At 46.8% G+C, this 24009-nt stretch overlaps 1 protein-coding gene and 1 long non-coding RNA gene across 5 annotated transcripts; one reads left to right on the top strand and one right to left on the bottom strand.

Annotated features, from left to right (window-relative positions):
• Positions 1-1921: 1921 nt before the first annotated feature.
• Positions 1922-22243, top strand: IMPDH2 (inosine monophosphate dehydrogenase 2). 4 transcript variants are annotated; one of them, XM_083425781.1, is made up of 16 exons: positions 2047-2266; positions 3408-3461; positions 6429-6477; positions 6731-6832; positions 7939-8013; positions 9080-9286; positions 10928-11015; positions 12187-12386; positions 12599-12689; positions 13450-13545; positions 13996-14067; positions 18445-18588; positions 19122-19266; positions 19616-19759; positions 20483-20566; positions 21926-22243. In XM_083425781.1, the coding sequence occupies exons 1-16, from the start codon at positions 2169-2171 to the stop codon at positions 21945-21947; spliced, it is 1671 nt and encodes a 556-aa protein (XP_083281907.1). In that variant the 5' UTR covers positions 2047-2168; the 3' UTR covers positions 21948-22243. The 4 variants fall into 4 exon arrangements, with proteins under 4 accessions (XP_083281910.1, XP_083281908.1, XP_083281907.1 ...); XM_083425782.1 differs by lacking the exon at positions 3408-3461 and having other exon boundaries at positions 1990-2266; XM_083425783.1 differs by lacking the exon at positions 13996-14067.
• LOC310671057 lies at positions 15664-18438 on the bottom strand. Its single transcript, XR_014507724.1, has 2 exons — positions 16414-18438; positions 15664-16061 (listed from the first exon to the last, which is right to left on the bottom strand). It is a non-coding gene; the product is annotated as an uncharacterized lncRNA (long non-coding RNA).
• Positions 22244-24009: the final 1766 nt, after the last annotated feature.

Here is a 24009-nt window from a genome sequence, read left to right on the forward strand (position 1 = left end):
TTTCATTCCCTGAACTTTTGAGCAACATAATTTATGTGGGCAAGCTTGGATATAAACAAATTCCACAATTCAATTGGGGTATAGAATATAGTACATTGTGTAAATGCAAGCAAATGAAGGCAGTTGGGGGAGATTATAATGCAGCACAGATACCTAGATCTGAGAACTCTGAAGACCTGTTTCATACTTACACAGGTGTATCTAGCTAGGGATGGGGTGGGAGGAAGAGAATATCCATGGCTATGAAGCCCATGATCTTTCAGCTCACCCCAGAGTGGTTAATGATGAAAGGAAATGTGAGCTGCTTGTGGAATCACATGAGAAAAATAAAATTCCTTACAGCTTCAATATGGTAAGTTTTGATTCTGAGGTTCTTTTCTGGACCAGTGTGTGTGTTTTTTTGGGGGGGATGAGTGAGTTGTGGCATTTTGAATGACAACAAATTTACAAGAGTATAAGCTTTTGTGAGCTGCTTGCTTTTTCAAGAATGCTAAGGTGGGCCAAAATAATTACATAACAGTGTTTGGACATGCTTTGTTCCTTAATTCTGAGCACGTCTCAGGCCATGAATTTGGTTTTCAGTAATAAAACTGTGAGACAGGCTAGAGTAGTGGTTTGCCTGTTCCAGGAAGAACTGTGAGACCAGGGTTTTCACATCACCCAGCAGTGGAGCTCCCAGGGTGACCTTGCACCACTCACTCTTAGCCTAGCCTACTTTAAGGGCATATGCAGGCCAAAATGGGAAGAGAGCCATGTAGGCTATATGGAGCCATGTGGAAAGGGGGCTATTGCACTCAAGCAACAGCAACAAAACACTCGTGGTGGTTCCTTACCTCTCCCTCCCAGCAGCCTTTTTTGCGGGGGGGGGGGGACACAGTCGATGTTGTTTAAAGAAAGTGTGGAGTACCTCAATAAACGGCTGCAAATAGGTTTTCCACTAAATCTCTCCCCCCCCCCCCGCTATCCATCAAAACAACCCCGTCAAAGCTGTTCACAGTATTGGATCACTGCAAGACCTCTGGACCAAAGTCGGGGTGGGGTAGTGGCGAAGCGAAGTGGATACCCTCCCTCCCCTCCCCAGTTTGAAGGGAAGGAGGCAGCTAGTGGCTGATTACTGGCGCCTGCGCTCTGCTGCCAAGGCAGGTTAGCACAGCTTGCTTGACGTGTTGGCACCCCATGGCAGTTTTTTTGGAGAATCTGGCGCCTTGGGTTGTTTTTTTTAAAAAATAAGGAATTTAACCTTCATTCCTCAGAAGCCGGTGCCCCACCACCAAACGCACCCGCACACCAGGGCTGGATTTAGTTTTCATGAGCCCCTAAGCTACTGAAGGTAATAGGGCCCTTTATATGTCCAGCTGTCCTTTGTCAACAACAAATTGTCGGTTTTCGTGTGTGGAATATATGCTATATGGTAATTTATAGACCTAATAAGTATTTAACTAGTGATATTTTAGGGAGCAGGCTAGCTTCAAAGGCGCCTATATAACACAAAACACTGTTGCTGTATGTAGGTTTTATTTTATTTTTTATCTTATATTTTGGAAATGTACATCGATTTTTTCCCTTTAAATTTTTTGGGGGCCCTAAACTATAGCTTGTTTCGCTTATACGTAAATCCGGCACTGCCACACCGTGTTGGGGGGGCCGGTCCACTTCTCTGCACACAGCGCAGCTAATAAGAAGGGCTCTTAAAAAAAAAGAACAAAAGGGGCTACTAAATAAAATTGCTGCTCTGCCCAAATGACCTCATAGAATCGAGGAAAATGAGTGGGGAAAGGAACGTCTTCTGTTTTCCCGCTCTTAACTCGTTACTTCGGGAGAAGAAGCGAGGGGAGGGGTAAGAGGAAGGAGGGCGGCGAAGCCCGTCCAGCCTGCCGCGCATGAGCCCGCGCGGCCGCCGTAGCCCGCTCCCCCCCCCCGCACCCACAAGGCAGGGTGGGGGCGGGGAGGAAGAGAAACCTGCGCGGACGGAGCGGCGTGACGCAAGGACGCGTCGTCGTCTGGGGGGCGGGGTTTGCTCGAGCTCCGCGCTCTTGTACCCGGCGGCGCCGACGCTTGACTCTCTTGTCGGCGAGGGCGCGTGGCAGAAGAGGCAGAGCCTCGCGCGCGCTTTCTGCTTCTGAGGCCGCGAGGGAAGGAGCACACGCGGCCCGCGCGCCTATCCGTCCATGGCCGATTACCTGATCAGCGGCGGCACCGGCTACGTGCCCGACGACGGGCTCACGGCGCAGCAGATGCTCAACTGCGGAGATGGGCTCACCTACAAGTGAGGAGGCGCCTGGGAAGGCCGTGGGGCGGGGGTGGTAATGGGGTGGGGGGTCGGCGCTACGTCTCCACCCGCCTCGAGGAATTGCCACAGGTTTTTCTTTTTTCTTTTCATGCTGGGGGGCATTTGATGCCCCTTTGGACCCCGCACGCGGAATTTGGGGTGTGTGTGTGTATTGCGCCCGCGACATGCTATCATAGCCCGAGGAAAGTGAAGGTTATAATGATGGCTTTGGCACGGGGTGAAGGAAAGTGGGTGCTCTAATAATAATAATAATAACTATTTTATTACTTATACCCTGCCCATCTGGCTGGGTTTCCCCAGCCACTCTGGGCGGCTTCCAGAAGAAATATTAAAATATTGTAATACATCAAACAGTAAAAGCTTCCCTAAACATGAATGCTCGAATTAACCTTTCACCCCAGGGGGTTCCTCTAAGGCTTTGACAAAAGGATTTACCCGAGCCCCTAGGAGATTCCCTCCTTCCTCTCTCTCCCCACCCCCACACTTTTGTCTATTTTGAAGCCGAGGGTGGTGCTAGTTCCAGTAGTAGGGGCAAATATCCTTCTGCCCATTGCTCCCTATGGAGAAGCAGAGACTCTCAGCCTGCAACTTCAGAGAGAGAGAGACCTGAGAGGCAAAACCCTCCGCCTGAACATGCAGACCTTGTTTCTCCCCTGCTCTAGAACTTCCAGAAAGATCTCGTGGGGTAGATTCCTTTTTGCGTTGTAGTGCAGATAGCACAGTCGGTAGACCATGAGATTCTCAGGGTTGTGGGTTCAGGCCCCATGTTGGATGAAGGATTCCTGCATTGCAGGGGGTTGGGCTAGATGATCCTCACGGTCCCTTCCATGATTCTATATGAGATCACCTTTCTCAGTTCTTCATTGGGTGAGAGGCATGTGTCTGTTGCCTAGTACTGTATAAGTAGAACTGTTGCCAAGTATCCCTCTTCCTGTGCAAGACGTTCCCTGAAAGCTCATGTTTGAGGAATCCTTTCTGCTTAGCGGATCTCTCCTCTTGCTCCTTGGCCCTTGCTTTTCTTAAACTTCACCTTTGACATAATTCCACAGAATAGTCAGTCCTCCTCAGGGTCTGTTGAATCCCGCACCCAGCAAGACCTTTTGTGTTTTTTATCTAGTAACTGCGCAGATGATCCCAGCCCTTGTGAGAGACCATGGAGCCAGAATATCATGTAACAGTTTCTCTGATTACACTTGTGTATCGGTGTATGTTCCTAAACCACCTGCTGGTCCATATGACAAGTCTGAGCGCATTTAGTCATAATCCTTCTATAAGAAGAAAGCCATGAGCAGCATAGAATGTACCCCTGATCCAACCTCTTAAGAACATGAATCGGCAGTATAAAGTTGCTATCTTGTTAGAGTTGTATACTGTGAGTTTTTGGCGAGAGGAGGTTTTTATTTCCATTTTTCTGTCTCTTCCACCGCTTAGTCTCTTCCTATCCATGTGGAGACTCACGTGATGCCAGATGATCTGTGGTTGCACACAGGCTCCGCGAGTTCCTCCCTAACTAGACGTGCAATATGAACCATCTGAGAAACTTACTTGGAAATAATTCCTGCACGAGAAAGCTGACCCTCTTTTTAGCAGCCACAACCCCTCACCCCTCCGCTTTTAGAGAACAGCAATCTATAAATAAATTATTTCTGTTTGGAAACAAACTTTGCAGTTGAAGAAGCAGCTTTTTTTTTTTTTAAAGGAAGAACATGAGCAGTCACCTTCTACCCAGTGAAGTATGCCATAAAGGACGAGGATAAACAAACTCATTCTGAATTTTGGCAAGACGGAGGTGCTGCGAGTGGGTGGTTCTGCCTTGTACTATCTAGGCCAGCATTGCCAACCCTATCAGTGGCTCTCCCTGGGTTCAGTTAGGAGTCTTTCCCTAATTTGGGAGACGCTAGGGTTTGAATCTGGGACATTTGGCATGCAAGGCGGACGCTCTACCACTGAGCCTACAGCCCTTCACCAAAGCTAGGGATCATAAGGAAGCTGCCTTATACCAAATCAGACCACTGGTCCATCTAGCTCAGTATATACTGACTGGCAGCAGTTCTCCAGCATTTCAGACTAGGGTCTCTCTCCCAGCCCTTGCTGGGGATTGAACCAGAGTCCTGCGTGCAAATCAGATGCTCTGCTACTGAGCTTATGGCTCTTCCCATTTCCTGAAAGTCAATTGCTTCCTGGAAAAATAGTACAAGCTAGTGCACACACATAGGACGCGGGTGGCGCTGTGGGTTAAACCACAGAGCCTAGGACTTGCTGATCAGAAGGTCGGTGGTTCAAATCCCTACGACAGGGTGAGCTCCTGTTGCTCGGTCCTTGCTCCTGCCAACCTAGCAGTTCGAAAGCACGTTGAAGTGCAAGTAGATAAATAGGTACCGCTCCGGCAGGAAGGTAAATGGCGTTTCTGTGCTCTGCTCTGGTTCACCAGAAGCAGCTTAGTCATGCTGGCCACATGACCCGGAAGCTGTACACCGGCTCCCTCGGCCAGTAAAGTGAGATGAGCGCCGCAACCCCAGAGTCGGTCATGACCGGACCTAATGTTCAGGGGTCCCTTTACCTAATGCACATATATACCAATGCCTTTAAACTGTGTCTCGGGTCCACCAACATCGGGACATAAGAATCATGTTTCAGGATCAGACCAAGAGTCCCATCTCATCCAGCATTCCGTTTCCAACAGCAGTAAGCTTTTGTGGGGCTTACAAACAAGGCATGAGGGCAACAGCATTGTCTCTTTCAGTTGCTTCTGGCAAGTGGTGCCAGCAGCACTCCCGTATGATGCCCCTGGTATGTGGAAATTCCCTTTAGATTTCCATGACTTAATAGCTGCTGGTAGAGAGGTAGTCAATGCAACAGGAAGGTCTTCACAGGTCTCCTGGAAGGTTTCCAAGTTGGGGACATAGCATTCGTTAAACATCAGCTAACTTTTTCCTGTAGAACATTTTGCTTGGGAGTTTCACAACTTTGCTTTCTTGGAGACTTTCTGGGGGTGGGGGAAGCTAAATACAGCTGGGCATGCATGTGGTGGGGGGGTTGTTCTAACTCCTAAAACTCAGGAGATGCCAAAGATTCAAATTTTCGTGGAAGATTCCTGTTTTGATTTGGGAATCTTTGCATTGCATATCTGACATTGTCAGACCTCTGGTCTGTCTGGTTCAGTTTTATTTACTCTCTGTGGTAGTAGCTCTTCCAGGGTCTCTAGCAAGACATTTTGCCCATCACAGCGACCCAATATTCTGTTCCTGGCAGTGAATCAGAAACATTTGGCTGAGCTACAAGACCCTCTCTCAAACAGTAAATAACGAGGTTATAGGCTTGGTTGGCAGAAGCAGTAAACAGAAGGCAATTCCCACTCATAGCCATCCCAGAGGTGTGTATTATGTGAAGTTGTATGACTAGAACTTTCTACTTGATTTCCCTCTGAAAAATGAAGCCAGTGAGGTTGGGCTCCAGGAGCAAGGGCAGTCTGATGTTTCCCCTCTGCACCAAAGCCCTGATTCAAATCCCTTAACCTCCCAAGAGTGCTGTTAGATGTGGAAGGGAAACCATATGAACACTAAAATTGTGACTGTATATTTTCTACAAATTTAAAAGTAGCTTGGGAGAGATTTGAGGAATTGCCTTGGGGGTAAAGGACCTTTGGCTCTCCAGATCAGTTGCTGAACTACAACTCCCATCAGCCCTGACAAGCATTGCCAATGTTCTTGGGTGATGGGAGATGTAGTTCATCAACATTGGGAGGCCCAAAGGTTTCCTACACTTTTTAAACCCTTTCTCTTACCTGAGCCACGTTCCTGATCCAAATCTTCCCCTTGTAGGCACTGTTTCTTAAAGGAGGAAATTTTGTTGGGGGTTCCAATCACAGAACTTCAGGAGGTTCCCCAGGTGGTATTCAACTGAACTTTTCTCAGTAGTAGACCCACTGAAACTAATGATCATGACTAAGTTAGTTCCATTAATTTCAGTGGGTTTGCTCTGAATAGAACTTAGTTGAAAACCCCACACACAGGTACGGTCATTATCTCAGCAACATGCTGCGGCGAACCACAAATTACGTTATAAAGCCTTTTACTTGTTAAAAGTTCTGTATTAGGCTTCCAAAAATATTTTTTTTCTTCTTTCCTTTGTTATTCAGCGATTTCCTTATACTCCCTGGCTACATAGACTTTACTGCAGACCAAGTGGTGAGTATGAGACTAAAGTTTGTATAATATATAAAATCAGTGTCAAGAAGCAAGTGCTTTCTGCACTGTAGGAGATTCCTTTCTGTTTGTCTCTTTTTATAGTACTAACTGAGCGTTTTGGAATCTGCAGTGTTAGTTCTGCAGTTTTAGTTCTGATGGGTCACTAAGTGTGTTAAGGTATGATGACAATGGTGCTTGAAAAGATCGCAGATAAAGCCACCTGCTGTTTCAGCCAAATTCTCTTTATTTTAAGGACCTGACTTCTGCTCTGACCAAGAAGATAACCCTGAAGACTCCCTTGGTATCCTCCCCTATGGACACTGTAACAGAGGCCTGCATGGCCATTGCAATGGCGGTAAGAAACCAGGGCAGAAGGGGGAGAGAGCTTACCTTAGTTTGGAGTGTGGTGTGTGTGTGTGTGAAAGGTAAAGGTAAAGGTACCCCTGGCCGTACGGGCCAGTCTTGACAGACTCTAGGGTTGTGCGCTCATCTCACTCAAGAGGCCGGGGGCCAGCGCTGTCCGGAGACACTTCCAGGTCACGTGGCCAGCGTGACATCGCTGCTCTGGCGAGCCAGAGCCGCACACGGAAACGCCGTTTACCTTCCCACTAGTAAGCGGTCCCTATTTATCTACTTGCACCCGGGAGTGCTTTCAAACTGCTAGGTTGGCAGGCGCTGGGACCGAACAACGGGAGCGCACCCCGCCGCGGGGATTCGAACCGCTGACCTTTCGATCGGCAAGCCCTAGGCGCTGAGGCTTTAACCCACAGCGCCACCCGCGTCCCTGTGTGAAAAATACTTCTTGGTAAATCCCTATGGGGCATCAAGAGCATTTTCCCTCAAATCATTCCATCTGCAGTCCTAAACACACATGCTTAGGAGTGAGGCCTGTTCAACACAGTAAGGCTTGCTTCTTATTAAACATGCATGGCATTGTACTGTTAAAAACATATGGCCTTGCCTGTAATCATTTTTTTAATATTAGCCAGAGTCCCTTACAATTCTGCTTTTAGGCTTATTCCCTACAGCATTTAAAATTCTTAGTATATCAGTTCTTAGCTGGGGATTGTTTTTTGTTTTTTTTAATGCAGAGCCTTATGCTACCCAACAACAACAGTTTGGCTTGTGAGCCCTGCCTGCTAACCTTCTCTCTGTCCTTGGTCAAAGGCAGCAAAGAAGTACAGTGGTACCTTGGTTTACGAACTTAATCCGTTCCGGAAGTCTGTTCTTAAACCAAGGTGTGCTTTTCCATAGCAGCGGGGGACTCAATTTACAAATGGAACACACTCAACAGGAAGCAGAACATGTTCTGCTTCCGAGGCAAAGTTCACAAACCAAAACACCTATTTCCGGGTTTGCAGCGTTCTTAATCCAAGTTGTTCATATACTGAGCTGTTCTTAAGCCAAGGTAGCACGGTATTATTTCTGTTCCAACTTAAACTTCTTTCTATATCTTCTCAGCTCACAGGTGGAATTGGATTCATTCATCATAATTGTACCCCAGAATTCCAGGCCAACGAAGTACGGAAAGTTAAGGTAAAACCATCTTCTGTGTATACAAATGTCCCTGGGGAGAAGGGTTTGATAACAGGTTTGGCTATTGCCCAGCACTGCTTTGTAAGGTGGGTATTCTGCTGTAGACATAGTTTACTCACCTGTGCCTTTACCACAAACGTATGGCTGTATGATAAGGTGCCCTCTCCCCTCCTGTGTACAAGTCCCCGTCACCTCCCTTGGTTCTAATTACGTTAAGAGCTGCATTTGCGCCGACATTCATGGTGATGGATGTGGAACAGAGTTCACTTTGTAGCCATGCTTTGAAATGTGTGCTGTTTGTTCACTAAGAATCTTGGCTGCTGGACTCTTAAAAGATGGTCCTATTGCATTTGAGGTATACAGAAAGATCTGACTGGTGTTTTGGCATGAACCCATAGTAGCTGTTGACGCCCTCAGTACATTCAGGCAAGATGCTTTGGTCTCCTGGATCCCTGTAATTCGGATGAACTGGGCATAGCAGGTTACCTGTCTTGTTCTTTACAGTGGTGCCCCGCAAGACGAATGCCTCGCAAGACGGAAAACCCGCTTAGACGAAAGGGTTTTCCGTTTTGGAGGTGCTTCGCAAAACGAATTTGCTATGGGCTTGCTTCGCAAGACGAAAATGTCTTGCGAGTTCTGCGGGGGTTTTTCCCCTCCCCCCCCTTTTTCCCCAGCCCCTGAGCCGCTTAACAGCTGTTCTCTAAGCCGCTGAACAGCTGATCTAAGCCACTTATCAGCTGATCCACTAAGCCGCTAATCCCTTAATAGCGCTAATCCACTAATGGGCTTGCTTCGCAAGACGAAAAAAACTGCAAGACAAAGAGACTCGCAGAACGGATTCTTTTCGTCTTGCGAGGCACCACTGTATTTCTGTACCTGCAGCTGTCTGGATGAGTCCCTAATCTTGTTTGAAAGCCACGCACTACAATGCTGCAGTTACTGACGGCCATTCCCCAGGAGAGTCCTGTCTGGCTCCGCAGACATCTGCTTCCCCCACTTCATATCTTTATGTAACTATTTTGTATGTGGCTCAAAATTCTCCTTCTGAATTCGTGTCTTGCTCCAGAAATACGAACAAGGATTTATCACGGACCCAGTAGTGCTGAGCCCCAAAGATCGCGTGCGAGATGTTTTCGAAGCGAAAGCCCGCCATGGGTTCTGCGGCATCCCTATAACAGATAATGGGAAGATGGGCAGCCGACTCGTGGGGATTATTTCATCCCGAGACATCGACTTTTTGAAGGAGGAAGAGCATGACCTGCCTCTCAGCGAGGTCAGTGGGGTTATTGTGGGATCAGTAAGCAGGACTAGAACTTGTGCTGGGGCAGTGTGTGGACTGCTAGCACTATTGCTTTTGCACTGGCCAAAGGAATTATGTCTTGAAGCACTAGAGCATAGCACAGGTTTATGGGTTTTTTTGCAACTTTTCCTGTTTGCTTGGCTCATTTCCCCTCGCATTGCATAATGTAAGCCTTCTGGAGCTAGCATTAGTGTAACCGCTGTATAGCTGGGCATCGGATTTCAGCAGTGCAACGTTCCGCAGTGCCTTGGAGCCCATTCTGCTCTCCTGCGCTATCTTTAGGCTGTGCTGACACAACCAGCAGTATACACGCTGCCCAAGAGCGGCCTTAAATCATCTCTGATTACCCTCCAGTGGGAGGTGCGAGTGACATGCTTTGAAAAGAGCTCTGGAGAGATGTGAACTTCGGGGAGGGGGAGAGATGCTGAGCAAGGCTGGAAGCTTTTGTTTTCTGTTGCTCCTGTCTGGGTGAGACACTTTAAGGCCACTCTTCTCAGATTTCTTACTCTGGAAGAGTCATGTGTGGAAGTTGATAGGAAGTAGTTTGAGGACCGGATTTGCCATGGGATCACGGATACAATTAAGCCTAGAAAATAATTGTTAAGTCTTAATGGCAGATAGCTCAACAGCTCATACTTTAAAGGTAGGGTACATGAGCCACTGAGGTTGCTAATGTTTGTGGGTTGTTTTCAGACTGCAGTTGGAGGATTGTGTGATTTCCTTTATTTAAATACTTATAAACCACACTTTCGTGGAAAATACAACAAGGCAGGGCACAGCATAAAAACACTGCTACTATAATACTAGGCTTTAATAACATAGCAATAAAACTGGTTAGTAAAAAACAACAACACATTTTTATTTGCTGCCACTGACATTACATTGCTTTTAGGTGGTTGGTTGTTACTGTATTGTTACTGGGACGCGGGTGGCACTGTGGGTAAAACCTCAGCGCCTAGGACTTGCCGATCGCATGGTCGGCAGTTCGAATCTCCGCAGCGGGGTGCGCTCCCATTGCTCGGTCCCAGTGCCTGCTAACCTAGCAGTTCGAAAGCACCCCCGGGGGCAAGTAGATAAATAGGGACCGCTTACTAGCGGGAAGGTAAACGGCGTTCCATGTGCTGCGCTGGCTCGCCGGATGCAGCTTGTCACGCTGGCCATGTGACCCGGAAGTGTCTGCGGACAGCGCTGGCTCCCGGCCTCTTGAGTGAGATGAGCGCACAACCCTAGAGTCTGGCAAGACTGGCCCGTACGGGCAGGGGGTACCCTTGTTACTGTATTTAAATGCTTTCTTGTTGTAAGCTGCCAAGAGAACACGGTTACTGCATGGCATACAAATGCTTTATAAATAATATTTCTGACCTGCACTATGATGTTCTCAGGGACCACTGCCCTTCTCCCTCTAGCAATTTGTGCCTAGTCTGATCAAAATGCTGTCAACCTTCCTTTAATTCTGAGCAAAATAAAATTTCTGCTGCAGTTTGAGACTCTCCTGCAGCTCTCTTCGTTTCTTGAGACCCCAGCTGAACATTTGTTCTTCTGCTACTGAGAACAGCTCAGGTTGGCTCAGGCGCAGAGGACAGCGTCTTTACTTTGCTCTTTGGTTTTCCCTAGATCATGACCTCGCGGGAAGACCTCGTTGTAGCACCTGCAGGAGTTACATTAAAAGAAGCTAATGAAATCTTGCAGAGGAGTAAAAAAGGTCAGTGGGAATAGATGTGTGGTATTCCGTGCATACGATGGTAAATCAGTGAACATGTGGCTCATCCCACGTTTTAACCTCGTAATTTGATGTGCCAATGGTAATGGCACAATTACTTTCCACTCCTAGGGCATTAATTTTACCAGTGTCTTGAGCAAAGGCTTATAATGTGCAAGAACAAATGAGCCCTATATTCTAAACAAAATGCTTGTTTAACCTGGAGGTAGGCTGTATGAATCGTGTATTGATTTGTAATGATTTGTTGGGTCTCTGGACCGTAATAAAAATTGATTGATTGAATATAATGTGATCCAGAGGTGTCTCCCAAGTACGTTGAGCTAAGCCCAGTTTGCTTTAAGTGAAGAAGATCAAAAGTTCAAAGAATTGTCCTGCCCCTTGTGGGGGGAAATCAAAACATCAGTGTACAGTGGTGCCCCGCAAGACGAATGCCTCGCAAGACGGAAAACCCGCTAGACGAAAGGGTTTTCCGTTTTGGAGGTGCTTCACAAAACGAATTTGCTATGGGCTTGCTTCGCAAGACAAAAATGTCTTGCGAGTTCTGCAGGGTTTTTTCCCCTCTTCCCCTTTTCCCCCAGCCCCTAAGCCGCTTATCAGCTGTTGCTAAGCCGCTTATCAGCTGATCTAAGCCGCTTATCAGCTAGTCCACTAATCCCTTAATAGCCGCTAATCCCTTAATAGCCGCTAATAGCCCTTAAACCGCTAATAGCGCTAATCCGCTAATGGGCTTGCTTCGCAAGACGAAAAAAACCGCAAGACGAAGAGACTCACGGAACGGATTCTTTTCGTCTTGCGAGGCACCACTGTAGTTAGTTGTACAGAGCTGCAGCTTCCAGGCTTAAACCCTTATTCCACAGTGGACTTGTTCAAGAGCCTTGTTAAGTCATGACCTCTTCTGGCTTGGATTCTCAATAAGGGGCAGCATTTTCCCTTTTCTTTCTCTGTATTTTGAATATTATATGAATTGGTGCCTGACAATGCAGACTGATTAATGGGCTTATGGACATCAGGTTTTGTATTTATCTATTGCTCCAGTTTACTCTGATCCTTATTTTTGCCGCTGAAAAATCAAAGAGAATGAAAAACAAAAGCAGATGAAAAACCTTCGGGAAGAGTTAAAATTGCAACTCAGAGATAACTTTTGGCATTCCAGGAAAACTGCCCATCGTTAACGAGAAGGGGGAGTTGGTGGCCATAATTGCACGCACAGACTTGAAGAAGAATCGGGACTACCCGCTTGCGTCAAAAGATGCCAAGAAGCAGCTGCTCTGTGGGGCTGCCATTGGGACCCATGAAGATGACAAATACCGTCTCGACTTACTAGTGCAAGCTGGCGTGGACGTTGTTGTGCTGGTGAGTCCTAGGGGTGGTAAGCGAGTTTTAGTAGTATGCAGTAGGGGTGATGCCTTGTTAATAGAATCTGGACTTTTCTATGTGGAGCTGATTGCGTTTGAGTATGTGCAGAGGGGGTCTTGTCTGGAAATCTCCCATAGCTGTTACATCTCTTTATGCTCTCTGATGAAGAGCAAGCTTCTAGACCTCATTCCTCTTCTTTTCAATCCCAGGATTCCTCTCAGGGGAATTCCATCTTCCAAATCAACATGATCAAATACATCAAGGAGAAATACCCTGAGCTGCAGGTCATTGGAGGCAACGGTAACAAGATGTTTGCTAATATAAACATTAAAATGTGGTCGTGTTCTTTGGGTTGTAGAACGGACTTGTAAATAAATCTACAGAAGTTTCTAGCTTTTTGGCTACCCCCCCCCCCAAAAAAAAACCTCCCACTAGCTGGCTGGAGGCTGGCAGAGGAGAGATGAAGGGCTTTTCTCTAACAGCCCACGAGCTGGCAGTGATAGACAGAAAAAAGGGGGTTCCCCATTGGCTTTTGGCTCTGGATCGACTCTCTGCTGTCATACAGCCCCTGAGGAAATGCAGCCCTCGACAAAAGAATAGGCTCCAAGCCCTTTTTTTAAAGTCACGAGTGCAACCATTGACATTTCCAAATCCTCAGCTTGCTAGAATGCCACAAATAAAAACATGGGATTCAGCAAGGCACACTTTTCACACCAGACAAAACCTCTGGTCTAACCAGAGGTCAAACATCCAGCATGCCCTAACTGCTAACCTCCTCCTCTGAATTAACAAAAGAAGGCACTTTGGTTGTACAGGTTGTTCCCTTCTCTTGTTAACACCATCACGTTGGTGAGATGGCCGAAGGCCGGTCAGCCAGCAAGAACTGGACTCCGAGCCTGCCCTTTTCAGCTGAGATTTCAGTGGCTTCCTCTGTGCAAAGCCGGTCCTATCTCTTTGGAAGGGAAAACGTTACTGTCGCAAGCACAGGATGACGGAGACCGGTTTTCTATCTCTTCCCCCTCCCTTCCCCCATTTCGTAATATTTTCCTCCTTTTTCTAGTGGTGACAGCAGCTCAGGCGAAGAACTTGATTGACGCCGGGGCCGATGCCCTGAGGGTCGGCATGGGCAGCGGTTCCATCTGCATCACGCAAGAAGGTATTCCGTTCCCGCTGCAGATCATTAACACATTCTCTTCCCCAGTGCCTTGTTTAAGGAACCTAGCCCTCCAGAAGCACTAGCCCAGAATCTGTACAGTGCCTGGAAAGGAGGGGAATTGTATCTGGTCCATTGAGTCGTTCCGATACCGAGGTGGGCTCCTGCCCTTTTGCCATGCCAGTAGTACAGAGGCTGTCCCTGTGAGCAACCAGGACAGAGCAGTTGTGACTCTGAGCATGCAGCAAATTAATTGTCTATAAAGTCAGCAACGGAGCAGAGAGGAGTGATGTGCTGGGCTGCCTGGCCAGGGCCAATTCTGTACTAATGGAGTGCAGCCCGGCTGCACAGTGCCAGCATGCTGGCGTTGCATCAACTCTTCAGGGCGTCCTCCTGGTTCCTGAGCTGCTTACCTCTTACCTCTAAACTATTATGTGTTTTTGTCTTGTTCAGCTGCTCCAAAGATCCCTCCAGACCTAAAGTCCCACAGCCCCAAATGCCCTTCCACAGTCACTGGCACCTATAGTAAGTCATTGCCCCCTTCCCCTCACCCCTTAATTTTGTGCCTTGGAGCAAGGCTTTGATTGGCTGCCCATTGCCCCTCCCCCCGCCCCCCCTGCTTGTTTTGAGAATAATCTAGTTGTAGACGCACTTGGGGTTTTGTGGCTTTGGATACTGGTTGTTAAAAGCTGAGACACTCTTTTGATTCTGAGCCTTTCCTAAAGCAGGGTTTCAAAGTTGCCCTTAATGGTACTAGCCGGAGTTCTTTCTCTCTTCTTAAATCCAGGACTATATGGATTTATTTATTTTTTAATTACCTTGACTGCTTCCTTTCTCTTGGTGGGCGAAGGTGCCATAATTGATGGCACGTGCGGCAGCAGCTGTGATTCTGCAAGTTAAATGAACTAAATTCCAACCAGATATACAAAATAGTAAATTGTGATTTTTAGGGGTTTAATTAGTTGGCAGGGATTGTTTACATTTACTAGGAAGCCCCCAGTTTCATGCAGGGTAGCCTGAGCTGGCCTGAGTATCTTCCTTTATAATGATGGAAGGATTTTGTGGTGCACTGATGACCATATCCATATTGCAGCATTGATAATGGATAGGAAACCTTTTTAACGATGCTCAATTTCAGCCTACTTTAGGCAATTCTAAGCTTTTATTGTGAGTAAATCAGGTGGTCATTTCTAGGCAGCTTCTTAAGTATTTGAAAACCGCAGTCCCTGTCCTGTATGTTCCCCATCCTTAGTCCATGGTAGTTGTTTTTTCCTACTTACGGGCTTGTCCACGCAGCTTTAAAGTGCCCCCAAAGTAGCCACGTGGAAAAGGGCTTTAGCTACCGTTCCACACAGATGAATGAGAGCTTCCTTTTTGAGCATGGAGATTCTCCGTGGGAAGTGGGGATAGCCTTTCGCCCATAACACCAGCTGCTCTCCTGTTTGCTTGCCACAGGGAATGCCAGTAGCCATTTGCTTGGCTTTCCATAAGGGAGATATGCTTATTTTCCCTTGCAATTGGTTGCCGTGAGAGGACTTAGGTCATTCTCTTGTCCCATACAGAACTAGCTCATTCTCTTTTAGAGAGCTATATCTGTTATGAAGTCAAAGTTGCTGTTTCTAAAAGTAAAAACAGTCATTTCAGGTATTGGCCTGATTTGGAAAAAAAGCATTTGGTGCCAGATTTCTGTAGCAGCCCAAGAACTATGATCTCTACTCACCTGACAGACAGCAAGCACAGCTTCCCACGTGCATTTTCAGGTTTCTTTTCCATGTGCATGTGTACTTTTTTTGGATCCCAGCTGTGGTAGTCAACACAGTTATGGACTTTATATCCCTGACATGTCTCTTTGAGGTTTTTGACACAGTTGCAATCAGGGCTTTGGGCAGGTTAGTCCAGTAAAAATTCAGCATCGCCCACTCTGGACCTCTTATCTCTTTAAGGTCAATATGGCAACAAATGTCTGATACATGCATGGTGTAATATTAACCTGCTTCCAAGTTGGATACTTTGACAAACGTGAAAGCGGCAGAGAGACTTGTAGTGCCATAAAGCCACCGTTTTTTTTGTTACGGTTTAAACGTTTGTGTCCACTTCACATGCCCAGAAAGTGACTATTGGTTAATTTTATTTATTTATTGAATTTGTATACCACCCTTCCATCCGAAGATAACAAGGTGGTTCACAGCATAAAAATACAAAATGAGACCACAAAGTACATAATGAAACAGAAACAGACCAATAACACACATACACACACCCTCCCACAAACACATTTACAAGGTCATAGAATGTTAATTGGCCAACAGCCTGGTTGAAGAGAAACAATTTCACCTGGTGCCCAAAGATGTAATGAAGGCTCCAGGCAAGCAACCCCCACCCCGGGAGAGTATTCCTCAAATCTGCAATTGCTTTTGCATTATTATAACTGTCAAAGTTCAGGATACGGAGCAATAGCTATACAATGAAGTTGCTAGTTGCAGTAGCAGAACCTTCATATTGTAGGTTCCAGTTGCAATCTTTATACAGTGGTGCCCCGCAAGACGAATGCCTCGCAAGACGGAAAACCTGCTAGACGAAAGGGTTTTCCATTTTTCAATGTGCTTTGCAGGACAAATTTCCCTATGGGCTTGCTTCGCAAGACGAAAATGTCTTGCGATTCTTGCGATATTTTTTTTTGCTCCCCACCCCCTTTTTCTAAGGCACTAAGCTGCTAATAGCCTTTTAGCAGCTAATCCGCTAAACCCTTAAGCCTTTAATAGCTGCTAAACCGCTAATAGCGCTAATCCGCTAATAGGGTTGCTTCGCAAGACGAAAAAACCGCTAGACGAAGAGACTCGCGGAACGGATTCTTTTCGTCTTGCGAGGCACCACTGTATCTCTGTATTAAAGGGTCTTGAGAAGCTGAGCTAGGAAGAACCTTTTCTGAGACTCTGGAAAACTGCTACCGGTCAGTGTAGATCAGTGAGACCTCTGGGCATAGGGCGGTATATAAATTCTAATAATAATAGACAACCAACGGGCTAGGAAAGGCTGGTGCAGCCTTAAGATAATATAACCAGTTATCTAACAGGGTTACCAGCTGGTTTGTGATGACCCAGGAACACAACAATCTCATTTTAATCTGTTATGGTTCTTAAATGCAGTAAGAGTTTGCGAGCATATATTCCCAGGCAACTCTCTTAAGCGAGGTGGCAGGCTTCAAAGGGAGAGAGAGAAAAGGGGTGTTTGCATCTGCTTTAGACCTGATCACAACCAGTATGTGGTCCTGGAACTCCTCCAAGGGATTATGGTCCTCAGCTTCAAAAACGTTTCCCACCCCTGCTTTATGACAATGAAGAGTTTGTCAGACCAGGCTTGCCCATTTTTTGTTTTATCTTATTCTGTGGAATTCAGAATGGCAGCGACGCTACCGTACCAAATTATTACGGCAAATTTCAAACCCTGCTTTGGAAGTCAACACCTGTGCAAGGCACTAGGTTGTAGGACTGTGTCTTGCTCCCTGGTGTCAACATGTTAATTCATAAAGGGCTGGTCTCAGTGTACAATGTACACCATTGTTGCAAAGGTCAGTTACGCACATGACCTGGTTCCTATGACCAGAGTATAGGGTGGGTGTTTATGTACGGAACAAACTGCTTCATTGGCTTGTCGGCCATAACATGGAAACGCTGCTCTCAACATTAGGCAGCCTCAGCAAAAGCGAGACCACCTCTTTAGCACTAACACCGTTTCATCTTTTTGGCAGCCCATTTCATGATTGATTTGAGTTCCAGTTCAATGCAGTTGATTTCAGTGAATTTGAAACTCGCATTTCCTAGAATGGAGGAGATTCCCTTTCCGGGCTGCCTGTACTGAGCCCTAGAAAGTGAAGGGGAATGGATGAAACGACAGATGAGCTGGTGCAAAAAGTGGCTTGTGTCTGGCTCGGTTTCTTGGTGAAGCACTGAGTTAGCTTTGGCGGTGCAGATAGCATCCCTGAAACCCTGCATTCAACGGGAAGTTTGCACTCTTTGACTAATCTTGCATGGTCACAATCTCATCTGGTACACTCTTCTAATCAAGGCAGAGAAAAGCCTCCCAGTTATTTGTGAAGTGTGGGGGGGGGGGGGGAAGAAAGCCCTCTTTGGAAGAAAGGGTGGTACACTTCTGGCAAGAGTTTTTGCATGTCCTTGGCTGTGCAGTATGCATCGCTTCCAGAATGCACATCCAAAGTGGCACGTGGGGTGGAAACAGCTAGCAAATCCGGGACAAATTGATGAAATTGAGCACAGAAGAGCTCCTATGGACACACGGGGTGTGTTCTGCCGGAATCCTTCATTTGAGGAATGTTCGCTTCCTGTACCATCTTGTGCTTTAGATGGAAACAGTGAGGCCTATACACAGCCGCCCTGTGTGCCAGGAGATAGCTGGCTTGGTAATAACTCCCATGTGAGCCCTCATGTCCCCTCCACCAAGCACAAACAGGGCTTTTGTTATATTCCGAATGTTTCTAGTATTCCGGTTGGATGCCACATGCAAGCGAGGTCAGTGGGACTCAAGACTGCATGGATTTTTATATGCTCTATGGGCTATCGCCCTGTGGGCTGTTCCAGAAGCCTTCCCTGGCCATTGGAGCAGCACACATGTGCTCCATATGTTAGTTACATCAGGGTCGTCCCCCCCCAGCCCCGCTCTTAACATCTCAATTTTAGTTGCATTCTGGGAAGAAAATCTGGAAGGTGCTTCCCCTGCAGGCTGACTTGCTTTACTCTGTCTCATACTTAAAGGCAGTAGCTGAAAGAAGCCATGTGCCTTTCTAAAACTTTGCGTGCTGAAGATGGGGATTCCGTCAAAGGGCCTGCCTCAGACCAGACTCTGATTGTTCTTATGATTCTTCTTTTTCTGTCTCTCTGGATTTAGTCCTGGCATGTGGAAGGCCTCAGGCCACAGCAGTCTACAAAGTGTCGGAGTACGCCCGGAGGTTTGGCGTGCCGGTGATTGCGGATGGCGGCATCCAGACTGTCGGGCACATCGCCAAGGCTCTGGCGCTTGGCGCTTCCACAGGTGAGATGGCAATGGCGGTCGACTTGGATTTCACTGAGAGCTTGCAAAACTTGGTTGTGCACCAGGGAACTCTGCCACAGTAGTATCTCCAGATGTGCTGTACCAGACACATCTGTCCTGCATGGGGCAAGTGGTTACTAGGTAGAGCAGGTGAAGCAGCTATAGGTTGTGTTGCATTAATGCACTGCTGTGGGGAATACTGGTGTCAAACCTGTGTGTACCTCTGGGAAACCAGATTGGGCAAGATTTCCCGGTGCTTGGAGGTGTGTGAATGCCCGTATAAGGTCCACCCGGGATGTTAGCGTTAAGGGCAGGTGATAAATAAAATAAACTAAACACTTTCACTGTGAGAGAGGCTTGTGCGACACTTGGTTTCCTCCAGTGATTGTAATGCCTTATGGCAGTGTTTCTCAACCTTGCGTCCCCAGATGTTGTTGGACTACAACTCCCATCATCCCTGAGCTCTGGCCCTGCTAGCTAGGCTTTCCTTGGAACGTCACACCACTTGTTCTTGCTCTCTTTGTTGGCTTTAGTGATGATGGGCTCCCTTCTGGCCGCCACAACTGAAGCCCCTGGGGAGTATTTCTTTTCTGATGGGATCAGGCTGAAGAAGTACCGGGGCATGGGGTCACTTGATGCCATGGATAAGAACCTGGGCAGCCAGAATAGATACTTCAGGTAGGAGATGTGCATTCTTAACAGAGGGACTGCTTGAATGGTACCAGGCTGGGCTGCAAAAACAAAATAATGCATGCAGATTGTGGAAGATAATAAAACCGACATTTGCCGCTGCCGATTCTCCTCTATGGAAGTTTCTCCCACTGGAGGTTTTTCAGACTCTTGCGTTTCAGAAGCAAGCCCAGATTTTTCTATCTGGGGCGGGCATCTGGTGACTTAGGCGGAAGATTTGCAGTGCACCCTTCCTTGTTCTCACCATAAACATTTATTTCTTGCCATCTCTGGAAAAAGCTTGCAAGCCCAGTTCTGCGTTTCTCACAAGCCTTTTCTTGTTCTTTGTGATTCTCAGCGAGACAGATAAAATTAAAGTGGCACAGGGAGTCTCCGGCGCTGTGCAAGACAAGGGCTCCATTCACAAGTTCATGCCGTACCTGATTGCTGGCATCCAGCACTCCTGCCAGGATATTGGAGCCAAGAGTCTAACGCAAGTGAGGTGAGAGCTTTCTGCGCTGCCGCCCCCCCAGCCAATCTTGTATACTTTGGGATAATGTATGTTGAAGGCATGTGAGCAGGCCACACACAATCTATCTTTTTTTATATATATATAATATTTTATTAAGGTTTTCACAAAATAAGACAGACAGAAAAAAAGAAAAAACAATACCAGAAAAAATACAAAAAAATGACAACAATTAAAAACAATTCCATCTTTCAAAACATATCTTGCATTAGCTTGTTTCTTGGACTTCCCCACACCTCCCCCCTTTGTATTCCAGTTCGATTGTTTGTTCAGCAAATCCTTTCCCTCTTTACCTTTATCTTAATTTTTGTCTTGATATTTTAACTTTACCTTTCCCTCTGTTTAGCATTCCATTTTTCCCTAATATTTCAAACCTTATTGCTATAAACCCCTTAACTTCAATCCAACATCATTCCATCATTCATTAATTTTACATTGTTTCTGTAAATAATCTTTAAATTTCTTCTAATCATTTTCCACCATCTCTTCTCCCTGGTCTTGGATTCTGCTGGTCATTTCTGCTATAGGCCACACACAATCTATCAGGCAGCTCATGCCTGCCCCTCACTTCCATGATTGGCCCACATGGGTTGGTCCACCCACACCACGGTTCCCATCCTGTATTATTGCAAGAATGTGGCTCTTAGTAGGGGAACAGGAACACTCTCTCACCCTTTTCTTGACTTTCATTGCCAGGGCCATGATGTATTCTGGAGAGCTGAAATTTGAAAAGAGGACAGCATCTGCCCAAGTAGAAGGAGGGATTCATGGCCTCCATTCGTAAGTTTTTATGTGCAACTGATCCATCTTGAGTAAGCAGAGCACTTGGCAAACAGGGAAATTAAAAAAGAAAAGTGTGTCTCCTGGCTGCCAGGCTGAAAGCAGCCTGTGGCCAGAACCAATTAGGATCCCAAAGTATCCTGAGTACAGGGAAGTGGCTGAGGTGCTTTAGACACTTCCAAGAAGGAACTAACCCAGCAATTACTTTCAATTCTGATGTTTCTTAATAGCTTCTGAAGCAGAACTAGCACAAGGCCATGTTTGAACCTATGGACAAATACCAAAGCAGAAAGGGGCAGCGTTTGTTAGAAAACACCCTGAACTGATCAGAGAGGGCCAGATAGTTTATTTCTTGTTGAAGCTAGGTCCTTCTTATGTTTGGATTTTTTAGAATTGTGGAGTATAGTGGTACCTTGGTTCATGAACGGCTTAGTTGTCAAGCAAATCGGCTCCCGGACGCTGCAAACCCAGAAATAAGTGTTCCAATTAGCAAACGTTTTTCGGAAGCTGAACGTCTGACGTGGCTTCCGCTTGAGCGCAGGAAGCTCCTGCAGCCAATCAGAAGCGGTGCCTTGGTTTTCGAACGGTTTCAGGAGTCGGAAGAGACTCTTGGAACAAATTAAGTTCAAGAACCAAGGTACCGCTGTACTTCTAATATACAGTGGTACCTTGGTTTACAACCATAATCCGTACCAGAGGTCCAGTTGTAAACCAAAACAGGTTGTTACCCAAGGTGTGCTTTCACCAGTGGGGCCTCCAAAAAAAAAAGAGTGGGGGTTGTAATAATAATAAAAAAAGAGTTTTAGTCCCCAAAAAGGGACATGCACTTCCAGGTTTGACGTGGTTGTAATCCAAAATGGTTGCAAACCAAGGTACCACTGTGAGGGTGTTCTTCTTACACCCAATACTAGTACGCAATTGGAGGTGGAGACTGCGTGAAGATACAGTCAAGGTTCATTGCACTGAAACAAGCCTATGGTCATGCTGCGAGCATGCAAATGTATGGTAGTAAAAACAGTGGGGTTCTTTCTTTTGCAGCAGCAGCAGCTGCAGAGTCTGAATCTGGAGCATGCTTCTGCTCTGGATTGGAGCCCATGGCAGGAATTAGTTCCGAGCAGAAAATAAATTTTAAAATCATTGGGTTCGAGCTGACATTGTGAATGGAGGGTCGAGGACCAAGGGCCAAAACTGCCGTCCACTTCTTCCTTTACTTAAAAATGGCTCCTGAGGTTGTGAGCAGGGGAGTGGAATTAAGCAGGAGAGCCCCTATCTAATTCTGTTTGGTAAAAGAGAGTAAATAATTTGCTACTTCCGGTGAACGGCGCGCAACTTCAGCTTCCTTTTCCTTCTCTTGCCTAGGTATGAAAAACGCCTTTTCTGATGAAAGTCCCTTGCGCTTTTCCTGAGCCTCATTTTTGCCCTGTGGTGCCTGACCTTTGCTGCCATGATCATGAACTGCTCCCTTCACAGAAGTGCCATTTTGCCGGAGGGGTGGAGCTGCCTGCTGCTCCCCCTTCGCATTATCAGCCGCTTTGACCAAGGGGCTGAAGATAAAACGCATCAGCCTATTCCAGAAGTGTCAGCTGAACGAGGCTCTGGAGAAGGGGTCCTGTGTCTCTGTCTCTGTATTTCTTTTTTACAATAAAACAAAGAGGCGAGAAGGCCTCTTCCAACTTCTTCCTTGTGCAGTTACAGCTATTTGGCAGGGTTCAGTGTCTTTTCTTTTGGCAGTCGTGGATTAGAGTATATAGCCCTCCAACTGTGTGCTGCTGGGCCTCTACATAGGTACATCCAGACATACCTTTTTATTTTTAGAAGCCCACCCCAGCCTGTGCTGTGCCGCACATTATTTCTCTGCTAAAGTCACATTCCACTTGCTGCTTCTACCCAGATGAACAGGTCAGAAGACAATGCCTTTAATACATTCCTCAAACTATAGTTTCAGAATTATGGCTTAAGGGTCTCCATTCTGGCCCCAAACGTAGCTGGTATTTAAAACAGGTGTGGCTAACCTTTGCCCATCCTCCAACTGTTCTTGTACTCCTGCCCAGCAGGGCAATAATCAGAGATGATGGGAGTTGTAGTTCAATAACTGCTGAATGGACGCGGGTGGCGCTGTGCTCTAAACCACAGAGCCTAGGGCTTGCCGGTCAGAAGGTCGGCGGTTCGAATCCCTCCCGTCGTTCGGCCCTTCTACCAACCTAGCAATTCAAAAGCATGTCAAGTGCAAGTAGATAAATAGGTACCGCTTCGGTGGGAAGGTAAACAGCGTTTCCGTGCGCTGTTCTGGTTTGCCAGAAGCGGCTTAGTCATGCTGGCCACATGATCTGGAAGCTGTACACCGTCTCCCTAGGCCAGTAAAGTGAGATGAGTGCTGCAACCCCAGAGTTGTCTGCGACTGGACCTAATGGTCAGGGGTCCCTTTACCTTACTGCTGAATGACCACCCCCACTGTAAAGGGGTCAAGTAAAGTTGGACTTGTGTGCTTTTGCCAAGCCTTTGCCAAGAGCATGCAGTCTGACCTTTGAGGAGAACGGGCCTGCTCTTGCCAGAACTTGTGGAAAGATCTGCGGCTTGTTAAAAGGGGCCACCTGTTCAGAGGCAATGATGCTTAGATGTCAAGCCTTTTAAGGAAGCACAGGCACTCTAATCTTTCCGGGAAGGTTCCTTCCAGAGAAGCAAGTATGTAGTTCAAGGTGGTTAAACCTCTTTCCACTCTGTTCATAATACTTAGTAGAGAGGACCTGCAGTTTCTGGTGAATAAACCAAAACAAGCAAAGGGCATGCAGAGAATGCATCATTGGCAGAAGGAATTTCTGCTCCTCTTGCCTGCTGCTACTGCAGCATGCCAAGTGGGTTCGCATGTTTCATCTGGGGGAGAGAACTGCAACATGCAAGGGAGCTGCTGGGACTAAGACATTACAAATCAAGAGTGCCAGCCCTGCAGAGAACAACTCGCATAAGTGTTTCCTTTCCCCTTTGTGACATATTTGAACTTTGAGAGGTGTGTGTGCCTGAAACGGCTCCAAGATCTCCTTTGAGTCTAATGATCACACCATTTCCCTTCCTCCCCCTGGCTTCCACACTCATTTCTCTCTCACACACACACAAACAAAATGGGCATGTTCGGGGGGGGGTATTGGAGAAAACCCAGGTTCAAATAAACTGTTTGCCCCACCTCATAAGGTTGTTGTGAGAATAGTTTTTTAAAAGCACGCCTGCCAGTTCTGTGGCATCTTGGAAGGTGGGCTACAGAAATGCAATTCGCTGCTGGTTCCGCACAAAATGCTTCTTAAAGCACACAATGTGAGGAGAGGCTGGATGGCTGGCTCAAAGCCTACACACCAGGGCTTGAAGGTCCCCATTACTTCTTCCCTTTGTGCAGAAATTTCCAACCCATAAAAGACAGTAAAAACAGCTTCTTAAAAGAGCCACGTAACAGG

This window comes from Podarcis tiliguerta, assembly GCF_965153285.1.
Source record: "Podarcis tiliguerta genome assembly, chromosome: 2".
NCBI lineage: Eukaryota > Metazoa > Chordata > Lepidosauria > Squamata > Lacertidae > Podarcis > Podarcis tiliguerta.